The 18197-nt window shown below is 40.0% G+C and overlaps 2 protein-coding genes and 1 long non-coding RNA gene across 3 annotated transcripts in view; 1 reads left to right on the top strand and 2 right to left on the bottom strand.

Annotated features, from left to right (window-relative positions):
• The first annotated feature begins 526 nt into the window (after nt 1–526).
• LOC133956977 (myoblast determination protein 1 homolog) lies at nt 527–2608 on the top strand. The gene is made up of 3 exons (XM_062392360.1): nt 527–1220; nt 1637–1706; nt 1962–2608. The coding sequence occupies exons 1-3, from the start codon at nt 690–692 to the stop codon at nt 2153–2155; spliced, it is 795 nt and encodes a 264-aa protein (XP_062248344.1). The 5' UTR covers nt 527–689; the 3' UTR covers nt 2156–2608.
• Nucleotides 2609–3274: 666 nt separating this feature from the next.
• LOC133957318 (troponin T, fast skeletal muscle isoforms-like) overlaps nt 3275–18197 on the bottom strand; it is a 133975-nt gene continuing 119052 nt past the window's right edge. Inside the window, exons 4-15 of the mRNA XM_062392841.1 lie at nt 11701–11846; nt 8896–8913; nt 8664–8681; nt 7291–7309; nt 7141–7186; nt 6408–6524; nt 6223–6300; nt 5418–5531; nt 5195–5304; nt 4745–4835; nt 4098–4138; nt 3275–3544 (exon numbers count right to left, since the gene is read on the bottom strand). Of these exons, the coding sequence (XP_062248825.1) occupies nt 3508–3544; nt 4098–4138; nt 4745–4835; nt 5195–5304; nt 5418–5531; nt 6223–6300; nt 6408–6524; nt 7141–7186; nt 7291–7309; nt 8664–8681; nt 8896–8913; nt 11701–11846 (835 nt within the window). The 3' untranslated portion in view covers nt 3275–3507. The remainder of the gene's footprint in view (nt 3545–4097; nt 4139–4744; nt 4836–5194; nt 5305–5417; nt 5532–6222; nt 6301–6407; nt 6525–7140; nt 7187–7290; nt 7310–8663; nt 8682–8895; nt 8914–11700; nt 11847–18197) is intronic.
• Nucleotides 11853–16973, bottom strand: LOC133957179 (uncharacterized). Its single transcript, XR_009921193.1, has 3 exons — nt 16800–16973; nt 14120–14159; nt 11853–14030 (listed from the first exon to the last, which is right to left on the bottom strand). It is a non-coding gene; the product is annotated as an uncharacterized LOC133957179 (long non-coding RNA).

Below are 18197 nucleotides of genomic sequence, written 5' to 3'. Positions count from 1 at the left end.
GTATGAAATTAGCAAGTGAAACTACCTGAAAATCAAGTGGTTAAGTAATGAAATTATCATTAAACTACAATTTGAACTTTAATGTAAAACAATTTCTGTGTCATTTGGTATTTTTTTTCACATTACTACTAAACAACTTAAAGTTAAAAAATCTCTCGTTTTAGATCTTTATTTAGGAAAAAGCTATTATATTATATACTGTGTGATGTTTATATAATATATATATGTTTATAATACAACATAAAGAATATTTATTCATATGTTAAACTGTCGAAATTCAACTCAACTTCTGACGGAACGATTGGTGAAGACTTGATCAGCTTCTTTTTACGGCTTCATTTCTGTCGCTGAGTTTCACCTCAGTGACCCCAACACTCCCCCCCCCCCCCCCCACACACACACACACACACACACACACAAACACCCTCCTGTTGGTCACTTACACCACAGCCCCGCCTCCAGTCCGACTCCTTTATAAAGACGAACTGAAGGAGGTGAAGTTACAAACACTGGTCTTTTAAAAACTCTCACTTCTCTCTCGACTATTTCTCCTTTTTCTCACCAGGTCAGCTGACTGTTGAGCTTCTTTACTTTTTATGGTTTTACACTATTTCTAGTTCTCAAGTCTAAATTTTGTGGAGACTTTTTTCAGTTTTGCTCTCAGGGGGGTTTTCTTCTCCTCTCTGCAGATGACGATGGATTTGTCCGACCTTCCCTTCCCTCTCTCCCCAACCAATGACCTTTACGATGACCCCTGCTTCAGCACCAGTGACTTGAACTTTTTCGATGACCTGGACGCCCGGCTCTTGCACGCCGGCCTAGTGAAGCCAGGGGACCACCATCAACACCACCACGTGCCCAAGGATGAGCATGTGAGGGCCCCGGGGGGCCCACACCAGGCGGGACACTGTCTGCTGTGGGCCTGCAAGGCCTGCAAGACGAAGACCACTCACGAAGACAGAAGAAAAGCAGCGACCGTGAGAGAAAGACGTCGGCTCGGCAAAGTAAACACGGCCTTTGAGAACCTGAAACGCTGCACTGCCTCCAATCCCAACCAGCGGCTGCCCAAAGTGGAGATCCTGCGCAACGCCATCAGCTACATCGAGTCGCTGCAGGCGCTGCTGAGGACGGGCCGGGACGACAGCTTCTACCCGCCACTGGAACACTACAGCGCCGACTCGGAGGCCTCGAGCCCCCGCTCCAACTGCTCCGATGGCACGGTGAGCCCACGAACAGCTGAAGAGTTCATGTGCTGCCTCGTGAAATGTGAAGAATGTGTCTGCAGAGTTTTTATTTCTGGCAACGGTGGCTCATTTCGATGAATGGGATTTTCAAGATGTACATTTGAAGCGTTTAATGCCTAAAATAAGATTTAGATTTTAGAAATAATTCGGTGATTAAAGCAGATTCAGACACTTACAAAATGTATAATTAAGAGTTGTATGTATGTGTATTAAAAGTTCACAGTAAATCATTTTAAAACCCTAAAGAACAAGATGTTAAAACCATAAAAATTATAAATCTACAGGACAATTTTTCACTTTTGATTGAGGTAAACACTGCATCAGCTCCTGGTGTCTGCTAATCGATCGATGATATTTGGTTATTTGACTGATTGGTTTATTTTTGCTTGCAGGTGGATTTCATGTCTCCGTGTTCAACCAGAAGTGAAAACAGTGACGGCTCCTACTGCAGCCAGACAGACGGTCAGTTCCTGTCCTGTCTCTCCTGTCATGTCATGTTTATAATTTTTTTTCATTTTATGACGTTTCTTCTTTAATGAAACTTGATCCCTGACGACATGAACATTCTGTCATTTATTATAACCGCGATTTAACCACTTTTACTATTTCTCCTTTGAAATAACGAGTCTGTGCACACCGCCTCTTTCAACATGGAGTCCATTACCTGTCTGATTGTTTAAAGGCAAAAACTAATATTTCCTGCTTCGTGTCTTACAGATTCCAGCAGCTCTAAACCGTCCTACATCTCTAGTTTGGACTGTCTGTCCAGCATCGTAGAGCGGATCAGCACAGACTCAGCTGTGGCCCCCCCGGGAGACAGCGTGGTCCCCCGGGGTCCTGGATCACCTGTGAACAGCCCTGCTGGGTCCAGGCCCTTGGCCGAACCCAGCAGCATGTATGAGCCGCTCTGAAGCTGACGGAGTCCCGGACTCAAATTCCACAAAGAAACAAACTTATTCCCCCTATTTTCAAAACTCTGCAAAGATTCCCTCTGAAGTTGGAGAAGAGATATTTTTATACCAACACTCTAAAGGGATTCTCTCTTTTTGTTTGGGTGAGAACGTCTCAGTAATCTTCCTTCAGCTTTCAGTCCGAATGAACTGAAGGATCCAAAAATCTCAGCAGAAATGTATTTATACAGACACACATATATGTGAGTGTAAATATCTCTATATGGCTTTTATTGATTTCCGCGTCTGACATAATGACCGAGGACCATTTTGTACATCTGTAAATAAGAGTTACTTGTTTTTAGTACACACACACACACAAAGAAAGCTGAGATTGTTGTGTCATATGTTTCTACATATTATTTATGAGTGTATACAATTTGAATAAAGCAATATTTATTTATCTCCTCCTCAGCATTAGTCTGTATTATGTAACCTGAAATTCTTTCTTGAAGCATTATGACATCTTTGAGATCCTCTCCTGTCCTTGCAAACACATTATTCGCCACTGGGTGGCAGTAAAAACAAACTTTAAGCACAATCTATCGGCTCTGATTGGTAGAAAAACATCAGATCTTTCACGACACTACCAAAACGTTTGACTTTCATGGGATTTAATTATATCAGTCATCATGTAAGGCATCTTTGAAATGTTACCTGGTTGCACATTGTGGAACAGGAATCATTTAAGAGCTGCTTAGGTAAAAGATTTAAAGGAAGTTATTCACTTAAATAAATTGTCAATTAACATTTCTTTAAACGTTTTTTATTTACCCCCACTAAAGCAAAGGTTTTGTCAGGAAGTTACAATAATAAGTTACAATAATAACTACTATTTAATAAAACATTACTATATTATTACCAATATGATGTTTAGTATAATAAACACCCAATTGTTGCAATTCAATTCCGTTATCTGTTTTCTTACACATTTCAGGTTTGTAAAACATAAAACATAAAAGGTTTATTTCTTATCTTTCTATATATTGTGTCTGAGTTTTAATAGAATCCACGTGAAGCTAATCGATGAGATCGATCAGGTCAATTTTGATTGGCACAAACTTGAACACTCAGACTGGACAACGAACAATTCTGGAATTTATTTTCTCAACAGTTACAGTTACAAATACTTTGAGAACATTTTTTATATTTATGTAATTTTATTGGAGCTAAATTCATCCAGAAAACACTCTGACTCAAACAAACACAGGTGATGAGGCGTCCGCTCAACACTGAGGATGTTGATGATGTTCGAGTCGCTCCTGTAGCCGAGGGGCGCGCCTCCTGTCGGCCGGACCGCCACGAGGAGCCGCTCACTTCCTGCGGCGCGAGGCGGCGCCCTTCTTGCTGCTGCAAGACGCAAAAAACAGAGTCAGATCTGAAAAGTGACACTTTAAAATGAAACTCTACTTGTTTACGTCACCATGAACAAGAGTGAGGTGAAGTATGTGTCACCTCTCAAGGTTTCAAAAAATTATCATTTTTAATATGAGCAAATTGTGAGCACCATAATTGAAAACTTTAACTTTAATTTTCTCAAACCTTCTATAATAAAATCCTTTTTGTGTTTCTCTGCTCTGTTTGAGTCTAAGATATTAGACTGGACTGTTTTATTAAACAGGAATAATTAAAGTTGTGAAAAAACTTTGAACTGATCGATACTTAAAAACAAACTTTAAGTCCCTTTGATTAGCCTTTATAAATGATTCCTAAGAATGTAATAGATGGTTTATAACACATTAGAATCTATAACTATTTAAAGTGTTTGATAAGTATAATCTATATTAGAGCCTTATTTTACTATATTCTTGTTAATATACTGTTAATACACGAGACAGAACTTATTTAACGATTGTTTTCTGACGTAGTGTGTTAATGTTTGTGTGTTTGTGTGTTCACTCACTGTTTTTGCAGCTCGTCGATACGGTTTCTGAGAGAAATGACCTGAAAGAGAAGATGAACTGTGACTGGCAGCTACATCTCAGCTGTTCACATCCAGGACCTCAACAGTCCTGGATGATGTTGCAACTTTTCCAACATCTTAATTTTATCTGATTTTACCAAAAGAGGGATCAGTTGGTAATTTACGCAAAGACATAGGCAAGTAATTAATGCAGGAACTGCTTCCTTTGCTCATTTGTGAGGGAAGCAGAAATGATCTTCACTGACAAAGTCTGATTGTGGTTCAGGTTAATTCTGAACACGAAGATAATACAGAAGCGTCAAAATCCTCGACATGATTTTCGTGGTTAACATTTCCATAGTAACAACGAGCTCCACCAAACCCAGGAGTAGCTATTACGCCTGTGGATTGTGGGTAGTGTAGTCCTTCTCCTTTACAGAGCAAATAAAAATCACAATCGTGGCTTGTAGTAAGTCTACCTTGGATGGTTAAAATATTACAGATATTTTTTTAAATCTCTTTTCGGAAAAATGAATGGGATTATTTACCATCAATTCACGCTCAACAAGAAAATACGTAGAATTTTACAAACCATGGTACAATTAAATCCAAAGGAAACATACGGACTCTCCCCCGGTGTTACTGACCTCGTATCTCTGTCTCTTCAGCTTCTCACAGTGGTCGTATTTAATGGCCTCCAGGCTGTGAAGCCACTCCCACAGCTCCTTCGCCTTTTCCCTGACAAACACAAACCAAAGATTCAATGAACAACCTACGAAAAATGTCGAATTTCGATTTTCAAAAAGCTACAAAACGTATGTGTTTGAGAAAAATCCAGTAGATGATGGAGTAGCTATGTAAGTGAACAATAAAAGCGAAAACTAATAAAAATTTTGATATTTCGTGACTTTGCCGAACATTCCGACTCTGGTTGGTTACTGATGAATATTCGATTAATTGACGTTCATGCTGCAGGTTCATGTTTATAGGGGATTTATCTGCTCATTGTACGTTCAGATCTTACAGAACAAGACAACGTGTGCTCTCTTTGGTGTAAGGATTGTGTTGTGAGTCAGTGACTTGTCTTCTTCCGTTACCTCAGCTTGTCCTCGCTGAGGTCCGCGACGGAGAGTGGTTTGCATCTTTCTGCCATAATCTTCTTCTTCTTTTCTCTCTCAGTCTGCTTCTTGCCTCTCTTCTGGTCGATCTAGAAAAATCCAAGGAGGTCAAACTCCACATCTCCTCAGCGTTTGTATGAAGTTGAGGCAAGAATTTGAAATTACAACAACAAAAAGAAAAAAATAAGTAAACAAGGCTCACCTTCGTCAGGTGGCTGCTGTAGCCCGACCCCATGTTGCTCAGTGCGGTCTTCTTCTTAGCGTCATCCTCAAGCTTCCTCTGGGCGTCGGCATCCTCCTTCCTCTGCCGCTCAGCCTGTCAGATGAATTTCAAATTGACACAATTCGACAAAGTGGCAGACGGAGGGACACCCGAGATTTTTACTAAAAATGAATTCCTTGTGTCAGAAATGTCCACAAAATATGGAAAATACTGTATTTGCTGCACCTTTAAACTTCTCTGGGTATAGTCACTAATAGTAATTGAAGTAAGTATTTATTTAAGTACATTTGTTTTACATTAGGAATAAATAGTTTGAAACTAATAACAAGTTGCAGCGTCTCTTGCTTGGATTAAAGTAAAGTGTGTTTGACCTTTTCTAAATCTCTTCTAGATCATCAAGTGAAGGAAATTATTTGATCTAGTTATATGTGTTTAAAAGACATCTAGACTGGACAAGAAATTATTATACTGCTAACGATTTGACCAAAAAGTTATATTTACAATTAAATATTGTATAATTACTATAATTTGGTTTCATTAAACTGCAGGAAATTGTATGAGCATTCATGTAGTAAATACAAGAGGACCCAGAATGGACCCCTGAGGGATCCCACAGAGGAGGGAACCTCCAAGTATGACTGAGAGGAACCTAAACGAACCAGCCCTGAAGCCTACACAGTGTTTCAGTGTCCTGTGCAGATGTAAATGCAGTAGATGTCAGTGTGACACTGCTTTTCAGCCTGGTGGTGAATTACTCTGCTCTGACCACTAAGTGGCTGCGTACCTCCCGTCTGGCCTGTCGCTCTTTGTCTCGGTCACTACGAATCCTCTGCTGCTCGGCTCTCTCAGCTCGACGCTTCTCCTGAAAGCACAAGTCAAAAGGCAGAATGAAAAGCTGTCTGTGCGTTGTTTTATTTTTGTACAGACACGACTGTCGTCTCTACATGTTTTCTTCAGGCAAGTTCTCACAATTCGCTCTTTGAGACCAATGAGTTCTTCTTCCTCTTTCTTCCTGTGCTCGAAGTGAGCGTCGATCAGTGACTGCAGCTCGACCAGATCCTTGTTTTGGCGTTTCTTCTGGATGTCCTTAAGGAAATGGGCAGGTGAGTCATGAGCTGATACTTGTTGTGCACAGTACATGGGACAAAGTTGTTGGTCCCAAACCCCTGCTGATGATTTAACTGTAACGTGAGCAATTTTCAGCAGAAAGTTTCTCATTTGTTGGTGTCAATTTACACCATTAATTTAAACATTCATTCATTATTTCTGCTGCTAGTTCCTGTCTGTTGGTTTGTTGGTTTTGTCAGCAGACGCACACAAAAACTACAGAATGAAAAATGAAAAGCATTCCACAAAACTCAGTGGAAGGATGGGACATGGGCCCTTGGTGGATGTATGTGCCCTCTCACATAGTTTGGCTGTAATCTGTCCACAAGTGTTTGTGCAATCTTGCTAACAAACAAACCAACCAAGTGGACAAGAGGTGAAAACATAACCTCCTTGCTGCAGGTAATAAAGCACTTTGTGAATGGAAACACACAAAACAATCACCTGTACCTGACATTAAGTAAGTGATGTTCTGATGAGTGGAACTGATGTTAGATCACATTGTTCAACTCCGACAGTCGTACAACTTTACTTGACGGGAGAACAGAGTTTTAAATAAATTCCTCTGGATAAATATGGATAAACAAAAACTTACATCAAAGTCCACTTTCTCTCCATCTGGGATCTTCGGAGCAGAAGGTCTGCGGAAACACACGATATTCAAAATCGTACCAACCAGTAACATCCAGAGTAATAACCATGTTTCAGCCGCAGATCAGAGACTCTATAATTTCAATGAACTCACTTGAACTTTGGCTTCTCCTCTGGTTTTACAGATTCCAAACAGTGTTAAGGACACAAGAGAGAAATCAAAGTGTTAGAGACTCAGAAGAGAAGAGAGGTGAAGTCTAAAGAGCCGCTTGTTAATCAGGGGGAATCCATGTGGACAAGTTGAGTTACATCTGCATGTTCTTCCACATCTCCGTCAGAATAAAATGTGAGTCTTCATTTTAGCAGAACTTTCTATCATCATCAGTGGCCTGATTACTGTGTGTTAGCCTCTCAGTCAAGTTCTTTAAATACACATTAATACTGGTTGAAAGTCAATGCTCTTACTGAAGTTCATCGGTTTGTTAAGGTGTTCTTGTCCGACGAAAATATCTGATAATCGCAGGGTTTACTTTCAAAAAGAGAGAAATTCCCATGATTGTAAATGTAGGTGTGTGTAAATAAATGGCCTCTTTCCGCAGCCATGACACCGTGGAATCGTATCGGGCAACTGCAATAGTCACGGACGGATTCTAAACGTTTTTGTAAGTACCATTGATTTACACAATCACACACATTTATATATATCGAATACAGAAAAATACGGGAATTCCACTTTAACATTTACAGGAATCTCAGCTCCAGGAAGTTGGCGACTCCATGTCAAAGAAATATTTGGGTAAGTCAAACAAATAAGATAAAAATAAATAAACTTTGTGATCAGGAGTTTTATATGAAAGCTCAACACGAATTAGCATAATGATATTAGCATATTTCCAATACGCTCGTTAACTGTTCAATTATTCGATATGAAGCAAAAAAAAAATTGAAGTCTATGTGTGATTGATTGTAGTTAATATGGACACCAGGTACAGTGCATGAATCTAGAAATCAAAGAAATTGTTTTTGTTTGGGTACATTTTCAGTCAACAAATATTTCTCTGGTCGGCTACATCTTTAGTTAAAACAATACGCTTCTTTATTTCTGTGCATTTTCTTTCCAGTGAAAGTTCGTACACAGGAATGAGGCCACTGAAAAACAAGGTATTTATTCCACAATGTTAATTTGTTGTGCATTAGTTTGTAAATCAAACCAATATAACCAGAGACGTTTAAAGTGCTAATCAGGATCAGTACACAATGTGTCATAAATCACCACAGAAACTATTTAATTCAACATACGCGCACACTTTCACTTCACGTAAGACTTTATGTGATTACTGTTAATTGTTTTTTTTATTATTGTGGTAAAAACAACCGGGGTCGGGAGGTTTGTGATTAGCTTTTTATATTTTATGGGACCTTAATCAATAATAACAATAATACTACTTAAAAAAAACAGGAACAGAAACAGACATGGGAGGAAAACGCAAGCAAAGCGACAGCGACTCAGCAGGAAATACAAACTACCATCTTGATCGCCCTCCTCTGGCAGGAAACATTCATGCGAAAAAGAGAAGAAGCAGAGATGAGAGAGCGGCCCGTCACCATGACTCAGCATTTCTGAATACACCTCCGTCAGCTGAGACTAAGCGGGTCAATTTTCCTCTCAGGGTGGAAACCAACAAATCAGACAAATCAAAGTGTGACTCAGAAAAAAGGGTCCAATCAGAAGAAAGGAGAAGAATTCAAATCAACATACCTTCCTCTTCATAGGCCTCTGCATGCAGCAAGCGTCCGGAGCAAGAGCAGAACAGAAACCATTAGTGATGGGACAGGGCAGCCTGTTCCAGTTTTACGCTGCACAGCTTATCAAGCCACATTTACAGGATCGGGGTGTTTGTGGGCGTCGCTGCTCGAGTCCATCGCCGCAGGGATTTTATTCCTCATGTTTGATGTTGGAAAACAAAACTATAGCTGCACGTTTCTGGCTCAATACTCATAAAGACACTCGAATGACAGAGTGCACTTTATACATAACCTGCCTCAGGCTACGCATCGTTTACTGGGAGGAATCGTCTTTATTGGCTGTGGCACGAATCCCCTTGTTTTCTATGCTATTCATAATATAGGATTCCACTTCAAGCGTGTTGGCGTCAACCAGGTAGAAGGAGTGTTGCATTCGCTTTTAGCAAAATAATTAAAAGCTACTTTAATTCTGTTTGACAGTTTAGAGGCAAAAACTGATTTATACATTATTGATACAACTAATTAATTATCGTGGGTAAATTAAGTAACCTGTCAATGTATTGAGAAGTTCCCAGCAGTATTTAATGATTATATATTTTTTCACTTTGTTATTAAAACTATATTAATCCTCAAATACTGTATATACAGCAACTTACTGTAAATTATAATACTAATAATAATAATGTGTACATGAGAGTATTGTCTCCTCTTTATTTCTTTCGTACAGGAGGACAAATGGAAATATTTGATAATGTATAAAAACTAATGATCAAAGGCTCTTTTTAATTTTGAGTAGTTTTTATTATAATTTATAATTTTGCAGACGAGCACATTAAAGCCTGGGACCTCGGCAGCGTCTCCATCTGCACGTAAAGTAAAATACAGAGTTTGCTGCACCACAACACCCCAATGTAAATGTTTAGGAGCAGTTTGCCAGTTTCACTCTTCGTCTACACACAGAGAGAAAGATGCTAAACATTGACTGAAGGGATCTGAAGAGAAATGGCCTTTACATGGCCGACATTACCCATCATCCTCTCTGCTAAGGCCTCGACGTTTGCCCAAAGCAAACAAACGAAACTGACGTTGAAACGAGACGTCAGTTTGGACCGAAGGCCGCGGAGGAGACGAGAAAGTCGATTCATGCAAACGCAGCTTTTCTTCTTCTTCCTTTCAACACTTATATGCACGGCTCATATTCAGCACACACATGTGACAGTGAGCGATAACACAGGTAATGAAAAGTGTGGGGTTCACGGACATTGTTGGAGATGCCCGAAGACCCACAAAGGTGCTTTAGGCATCTGGAACGAGTGCAACACACACAGTGACCACGTCGTGCCACAGTGATGCGTGAAGCCACACAGATAAATGAGAATGTATGATTGTAAAGTACTGTTTGTCTACGCTGCCGCTGTGTGCGTCCAATGGGTCAACAAATTGTTGATTAATCAGTAGTTGTGTTACACGTTGTGATTCTTGAACTTTGTCTAGGAGCTGCCACAACGTGTTTGTTAATTAGCTTTTGTCTGTTTATTTCAATTTCTAGATCAATTTCTAGATTCTGGCAGCAAATGAATGTTTTGTAATTATTCGATGGACTTTAGCTGTTGTCTGTGTTTATGGTCAGGTTAATGCAACGTGTTGATACTCCATAACTTGGAGGAGACGGTCAGTTAAAGCTTTAGCTTGTTGCTGCTACACTGAGTGATAACATGTGGGTTTTGTGTTTGTCTAAATATTTTTAAAATCATTTTATTCTGCTTTGAATGCATCTTAAAGCAGAGTTTTTTTCCGTACTGGGTGGTCATGAAGAGGAGGTAACTCCAGTGGAAAGAGCTGAAAGAAAACTGAAAAGTGAAAACTATATGAGGGAAACTGCAAAAATATCAAACCCAACAAGACAATTGAGTTTTGAGTCGTCAAGTTTTCTTTTAATATATATCTGCCAGGAAAGATCTAGAGAATAGATCATATTTAACTCAAAATAATATCTCCACAAACTGGAGGATTTTCTTCACTGTGTCAAGGAAAATAACTGTGTTTCATTCCTGACATTTTTATCATAAAACCAGCGTTTATCCAGCAAATTACTCGGAATTCTGAGTATGAATATTAGTTCCTCCAACAAATAAGAGCAACCGTTTTTACTTTTTAAGATTATAAAACTGTTTGGAAACCTGAAAAAAAGTATTCACATTATTAATGCTAAGAATTTTATGAAACAAATTAGATAATATTGCTTCCAGATAGTTCTGTCTATTCCACTGCTGTTAATAAAACTGTGTTACTACACAGAATTATGTGGTAAATGAAGATGAAACATTTTGTGGTGTAAACTTTTAAAACTTGTGTGTGGATTTCCTTTTTTACTTTGCTTTATCTTTTAGATCTCAAACTTGTGGAAATCCAATCCAACAATCCAATCCAACACAAAGTAGTTTTCAAACAGTGGACGTCTAAAGTCAGGCCACATTTCTTCTCCACATACCACTGAGGTCTCCCAGTTGGCGCCTGAGCATCTGTCATTGTGACAGGCAGAAAATAAACTGCTTGGCACCGATGACGCGCTGAGTAATTATGTTAAAGGTGACTGCTAATCTCTTATTAATCCTGACAACTGGCTTTGAAGGGTATAAATTAAGGTTTTGACATCACCGACTAGAACAAGTTTGCAAGGCTCCACTGTGACTGCAGGAAAATGTAAAAGCTAAAAGTCAAATCACACAGAATTTTCCTCTAAAGACTCCAGACTGTGACTTGTCGAGCAGGATATGTTTTGCTGGATGTCGAGCAGAAGGGTGAACATGCCACATACCTTCCTCCTCTTGCACCACGTCCTGTGGCTCGGGCTCGGGCTCTGGTTCGGGTTCTGGTTCTGGTTCAGGCTCTACCTCTGGCTCTGCTTCTACCTGGGCCTCCGCCTCAGGGGCTACTTCTACTTCTACTACCTCCTCCTGGGCTACGGGCACGCAGCATGCACCAAATCGCCGGGGGAGAGGGAGGGTGTCGGAGAAGGCCGTTAATGGAGACCACAGACATTACAGAGCCATTAGAAACCAGAAGTGAGAGAATACTTTAGTTACACAGAGGATGGAAGTTTGAGCGAGGGATAGCGCTGCTGGAGAACGGAGAGAGAGAAACAGATGATGATGAGAGAAGGTCAGTGGACCTTCCACACAAAAGCCATATTGAACCGTCGGGCTGGAAAACTCCCTGAAGAACAGCCGATGGAAAAACTGGACCTGACTCATTTAAATCCCTGAAGTCATACTGCTTACTCTGTATTTCCAGATAATCAGTTTTGGGAAATATATCCAATGTTTTGATAATATTCACCTTCATATGATGCTGTGGGTTAGCATTGGTTGAATGTCGTTGATTTGGTAGAAAACTATTATAGATATGATTACAGTCTAAACTGGTTATCTGCTCCACTAGCTTCTGTAACTAGATGCAAAATTTGCTAACTAATTAATTTTAATTTACTGTAGCAGAAACACAGGAACATGTAGTTTTTATTTAACGTTTATTTAATCTTGCTTTTAATTCATTCTGACTCAGACATGTGATTCTGCGGTGGTGCCTATTTTTTTAATCTCATTTTTACCTCGTCGCACTGTTTTTGCTTTGCCATCTTTTTTAAAGCATTAATAAATGAATCCGAATAAACTAATGGACAGAAAGACTCAACAAACGAGCGAAGCAACCGCTTGGTTCTAAATGTAATGTGACATGAATTTTCTGAGCCAGTTTTCTCTCTGAAGATTTTCCTATATTTGGATCAGCAGCTCCACGTTTGTCCTCCAGACAGTTTCCAGCTCCACTGTTTGAAATATGGCCGTTGTGTGAACAAGGTCAACGACCGTTGCACTGATGTGACATCCACAGATGGCCGTGTAAACATGTCACATGCCAAGAAAATAAATGTAACGCTCAAAAAAGCTCGGCCACATTTTTTTCTTAACCATGTGATTTGACACATCACTCGTTTAGAAGAAGAAACCCTTAACCTGGAAGTGTTTGATTGACAACTGGAGCTAGCTTTACACTGCAGAACGTTACAAATACACAAATGTGCGCTTCTTTCTGCACAAATATGAGAAAAGTCTCAACATAATAGCATCTGAATAAAATTACTGATATTGTGTGAAAATGCTAATGCTAGTGCAACTGTGGATAATCGAGGAGACAATGCTGACTCACCTGACGCTCATGTATGTAACTTTTATCAACAATTAAACCCAAATGCGGTTTAAGAGATTATTTTGTAGGGAAATCCTTTTGAAGCTCAACTTAAATCCTTGTAAATGTTCTATATTCTGTCTTATTAGCAGGTGTCAATGTCAAACACTTCAAATTAAAGGTGAAACCAGGAGCCGACACATTAGTACAGTGGAAAAAGATCTGAAATGTGGAATCGATTCAGTCGTCTTTACCTTCCTCGTCTTCGGTTTGGGAAAGAAAGAGATGAGAAGAGAACAAACAGGACATGGAGTCATTTCAGCACATCACAAAAATCTGGGTCAATTTACCCAAGTAAAATAAACACAATATATGTTACCAGGGAATCTGAAGCTTATTTCTATTAAAGGAAAAAGTTGAAAAACAAGCATGTCTTGGTGAATTTAATAAAGTCACCAGAATCTGTTTCGCACACTAAGTCTCTTTCAAAAAAAAAAAAGACTATAAATAAAAATGCTTTGTAAATTAGATTGATTTAATTTTCAACATGGTGTCAGCAACCAAACCACCAAAAAGAGGAACAGATGAAAAATAGGTAAAAAAGATGAAATGAAAAAAGAGACTCAGAATGAAGACAGACACACAAAGACACATACAACAACGAAACCACAGATAGAACGACTACAAGGAGACTTAAAACAATAAGACAAAACACATCCAAAAAAAACCCTACCTCCATCTCCCCCCCAAAAAAAGATAGAAAAAGATGCCAAGAGGCCAAACAATCAAAAATGAACAGAAAGAATACAAAGAGACTGAAAAGGAAACAGAATAAACCAAAGGAGACGAGAGACGCACAAAGAGAAAGAATGAGTGAGGGTCCTGGACAGCAGGGACGAAAGAAACGTAGAAATCAAAATAATTGAAATGTTTCTGAATGGTCACTTACCCTCGTACTGGTCCCTGAAAAGACAAAGAAATACAAGACATTTAGAAACGAAAGGTTAAATCCTGGTGTTGTGCTTTGATGTGCATGTTTGGAAAGCACTTACACTTCCTCTGTGTCCGACATGGTGAGTGCAGACTTCACACCTGAGGCCAGAGAACAGGAATGAGACGGTGCTGATGTGAAACGAGTCAGAGACGCTGCTCTGCCGCTCAAATACCAAAACTCCTCCTCCTTAACCTTCAGGCTTCACTAATTTACATGATCCTACAGAAAACGTGTGGTTACGGGTGGGGGGTGGGGGGTGTGTTGTGCGATGTTTCAGCTGGTTGCCTGGCGACGTTTAGATGATGACAAGTTTCCGTTTTAATTTGTAATGTTACTATGGATAGTATTTATTTCATTTTCAGAATCCACATCTTCAATTGTAACTACAACGTTATGTACAAGTAAATGTTTAGGCACTAAGTAGAAAATAAGGATATTCAGTTTCATTCTATTGGAGTCAAGACAGAAATCGCAGATGATCTCAACACTTGGACAAATGAAACCAAAACCAGTTGCATGACTGTAGTCGAGTCGGGGTCGAGTCCCCGTTACCTGAGTCCGAGTCACCGAGACTGTGAACTCTGACCCGGCACAGAACCGACTAACGATACAGGTGAGAGTGTGTGTAAAATTATCTCTGACTTTGTTAAGTCTACTATATTTAATATATATATTAAAATACATTTAAGTCTTGTCTGTAACTTCTGATTCTGAATGTGGTTAATGTCCAAAAACTCAAGAGTCCAGTCTGAGTCCAGGATGCAAGTACAACAACATATTATACAAGTTAGTTAGAAATTACATCTATTATATCTGATTTAGGAGTTTGTACAAATCATTCTTTGAATGTGACCTTTATAATTACAGCAGTAAAGTTTCTGTGTTGCTCTGCAGACGAGCTGTGAAATCTTTGATCTGATGCCGCAGCTGCTTCCCAGGATTCAACACCAGCTTTCACAGATCATTAAAAAATGTAACTCTGCTCTGATTAACGCCAAACATCCCTCTAACTGTGCAGATGTTCCCCTGAAGCCTCCTCACCACCGTCGACGGACTCGTGAGGAGGATGAGGAGCAGCTCCGTTGGCTTCACTGTTTATTCTATATGCAAATAAATGATATTGGATTTATATTTAAAGTGTCTTTGGATGAGTCCTTCACACTTTGGGGTGGGCACAGCTGCAGGGGACTCGGAGGATTAGTCCTGGATCATATTTCAACCCATCAGCTGAGGAGCAGCGTCCAAATAGCTGCTTTAATCCCCCGGCTCTGTCCGGCAGGAGGACACACCGCAGCCGGACAGCCAATCAGCATCCAGCTCCGACAAACAAGCTCTTTGATGGACTCGCAGCCGACAGCGGCCTCACCTCTGTGTGTCCGGCAGACGCTCAGCACATGCCGACACTTCAGCACTCTGTATATTTAGTGGGGGGGGGTGACCTCGCTGGATGCTGAGACGTGTTTCTGAGTCTTTCTGAAAGTATAAATCTGATCAGGCAGGTGAAAAGTCAGCTCCGTGGCCAACGCCGAGACGGTTTAGACTGAAATGCCGACAGGAGGCAAACGTAAGCGCCGTGTGGATGAAGGTTGTGAGACAGGGAACGGGCCTCGAATGAGGAATCATCACCGTCTCTAAACCTCACAACCTCTGAGGAGTCGACCAGGACGGTGACCGTATCGGTTTGAAGTGCAACATTCTGACGAGAGGCCACAGGAGAACTTTCAGAAGAGAAGGAGACGATCCAGCATCCGCAACTTCACCCAGATGAAGTTTGAGAACACGCTTGTGTCTCGTGTGGAATCGCTCGCGTGTTATCGTGCAGAAAAGGAATCAGAACGTGGAGGAAACCAATGTAACATGCAATAAATTTCACAAAATCTGAAAAGAAGCGTTTTCCTTTCAATGTGTCAGGATTTCTTTCAGTCACAAAACAAAGCACTTCCTGTACCTGTGCTGTTGACTGGTCATCTATGAATCTTTTAAAGCCACAATATTGCTAAGTTCACGATACAGAACAATTTACATGCAATGGCAAAACATATAAATCAAATCTAAATGTGGTAATTGAAGGTAAACACAATAAAACTGAATTAAACAGATGTAAAATGTAAATCAGAGCTGAATTTCAATTTGTAGCTGCAGTTCACAGCTTCATTGGTCAAAGTGCAAATGCTTCTAGTTTTACAGAACATTTAGTTTTATGCGATTGTACATTATAAGTTTTATTGTTATTATATATAGCTAGGAATTATTGTTCCCTGCTTTTTTAAATATCCCTGCAGAGATTTCAAGTTTGACTCCGTCTTTTCAAACGATGAGCTGCCTCTCTTCAAACTGAATTAAAATGATATCCAATTAGTCTTTTTTTAAATTGGAATCATCTGATTCAATGAGATAAAATGACATTTTAATGACCCTGCTCTTCAGTCGGGGCTGAGGAAACGTGACTCCAGCTCTTTAGTCTGTGTTAACCGTCTCCAACATAAACGACACATGTTAGAAATGCAGCTGAACACGTCTGCGTCTGTTTCACACTGAGTCTGCCGCGCTCTGAGGATGATCTGTGTTTCCTCTCTGTCAGACTCCAGAGGCTCTTTTTCTCCTGCTGCACAAAACAGCGAGAAACTCAACTCTTGAGCCAAAACCTGCAAAGTTCGGCTCCAAATGAAAGAGAATGAGTGTGAAACGTGTTGTTCGGTGATGATCAGTGATTTCAGGGCCGTCTGAAGCTGTCTTACCTCAGAGGGGAAGAGAAGCTCCTCCGGCGATGAGCATGAAGGTCTGTAAGAATCTGCAGCCGCCGCTCAGAGAACAAGTCCTTGTGTTCTAGTGATACTTGAGCTCATCAGGCCCTTATTGGCTGGGGATGACAGTGAGGTGTGTTAGTGTGTGTGTGTGTGATATGTATGTTTATGTGTGCAAAAGGTGCGGGGGGTTGGGGGTTGGGGGGGTGACCCTGGAGAAGGAGATGGATGAAATACTGTGGATGGAAGAGGAGGGCTCGGGTTTTGGAAAAGGAGCAGCTGAGAAGCCTCTGTTGCTAAATTTACAGCGATAGAAGGCTGAGAGGCGCGGTTACACATCAGCTTGGCATCCAGACAATGGAGGGAAAGTGTGTGTGTGTGTGTGTGTGTGTGTGTGTGTGTGTGTGTGTGTGTGTGTGTGCGTGTGTGTGTGCGTGTGTGTGTGTCTGTGTGCGTGCGTGCCACTTCATCAACCAGTCACTCCATCAGTCAGACATTCACAGAACACTGCAGAGCAACAGAATAATGGAGTAATAATAGAACTGGGCTCAGAACAGACAGCTCACCAGTCGGTTTCTCTGTGATTTCTGACAGACAGTAACAGGTTTGAATGTATTAAAGTAGAAAATATAACTAAATTCATGCCAGTTTGTAAATTGACTGATTCAATAAACCAACATCAAACCAGGATCACCTGAAACAGAGTCTGAGTTTTATAGGTTTAGACATACAAGGAAGCTTTTTGTTATTAATAGATAGATAGATGGATACTTTATTAATCCCGAGGGAAATTCAGATCATCCAGTAGCTTGTACACTTAACACATCACTGACATACATACATAAATCACATAAATCACATAAATCACATAAATCACATACGGAGAGCATATATACAGATACAGGTATGGAATGCAATGATGTGATTGTGTCAGTGTCCAGTAGTAAAGTGTTCTTGTGCTGCTGGAGTGGATAGCACAAAACAAATAAACTGTATATATATTATAAAAACAGCAGAAAAAAAAATATATATAAATATATAGGAATATCAATCAATCAAATTTTAATTGTATAGCCCATATTCTAAGTTATAATTCGTCTCATAGGGCTTTAACAGGGCATGACACCCTCTGTCCTTAACCCTCAACAAGAGTAAGGAAAAGCTACGAAAAAAAAACTTTAACAGGGTAAAAATACGTAGAAACCTCAGAGAGAGACACATGTGAGGGATGCCTCTCCCAGGACGGACACAAGTGCAATAGATGCCACGAATATGGTCGTTTGTCATTGTTCCTATTTTTTTTCACATTTCTCTCAATTATAAATGTTCACTTTTATTAATTCTAATTAGTAAGTTTGGAATGGATTAGTTTGAATGTATGATTTTCATCTT

Source organism: Platichthys flesus, chromosome 1, assembly GCF_949316205.1.
Source record: "Platichthys flesus chromosome 1, fPlaFle2.1, whole genome shotgun sequence".
NCBI lineage: Eukaryota > Metazoa > Chordata > Actinopteri > Pleuronectiformes > Pleuronectidae > Platichthys > Platichthys flesus.
The sequence above is the reverse complement of the archived record's forward strand: the minus strand, read 5'-3'. Positions and strand labels throughout refer to the sequence as shown.

Excerpts from the sequence above, each read along its gene's own strand:
- LOC133956977 (XM_062392360.1), top strand. The coding sequence starts at position 690 with ATGACGATGGATTTGTCCGACCTTCCCTTCCCTCTCTCCCCAACCAAT. Across the intron at positions 1,221-1,636 it reads CCAACTGCTCCGATGGCACG|GTGGATTTCATGTCTCCGTG; the intron begins GTGAGCCCACGA and ends TTTTGCTTGCAG. Across the intron at positions 1,707-1,961 it reads CTACTGCAGCCAGACAGACG|ATTCCAGCAGCTCTAAACCG; the intron begins GTCAGTTCCTGT and ends CGTGTCTTACAG.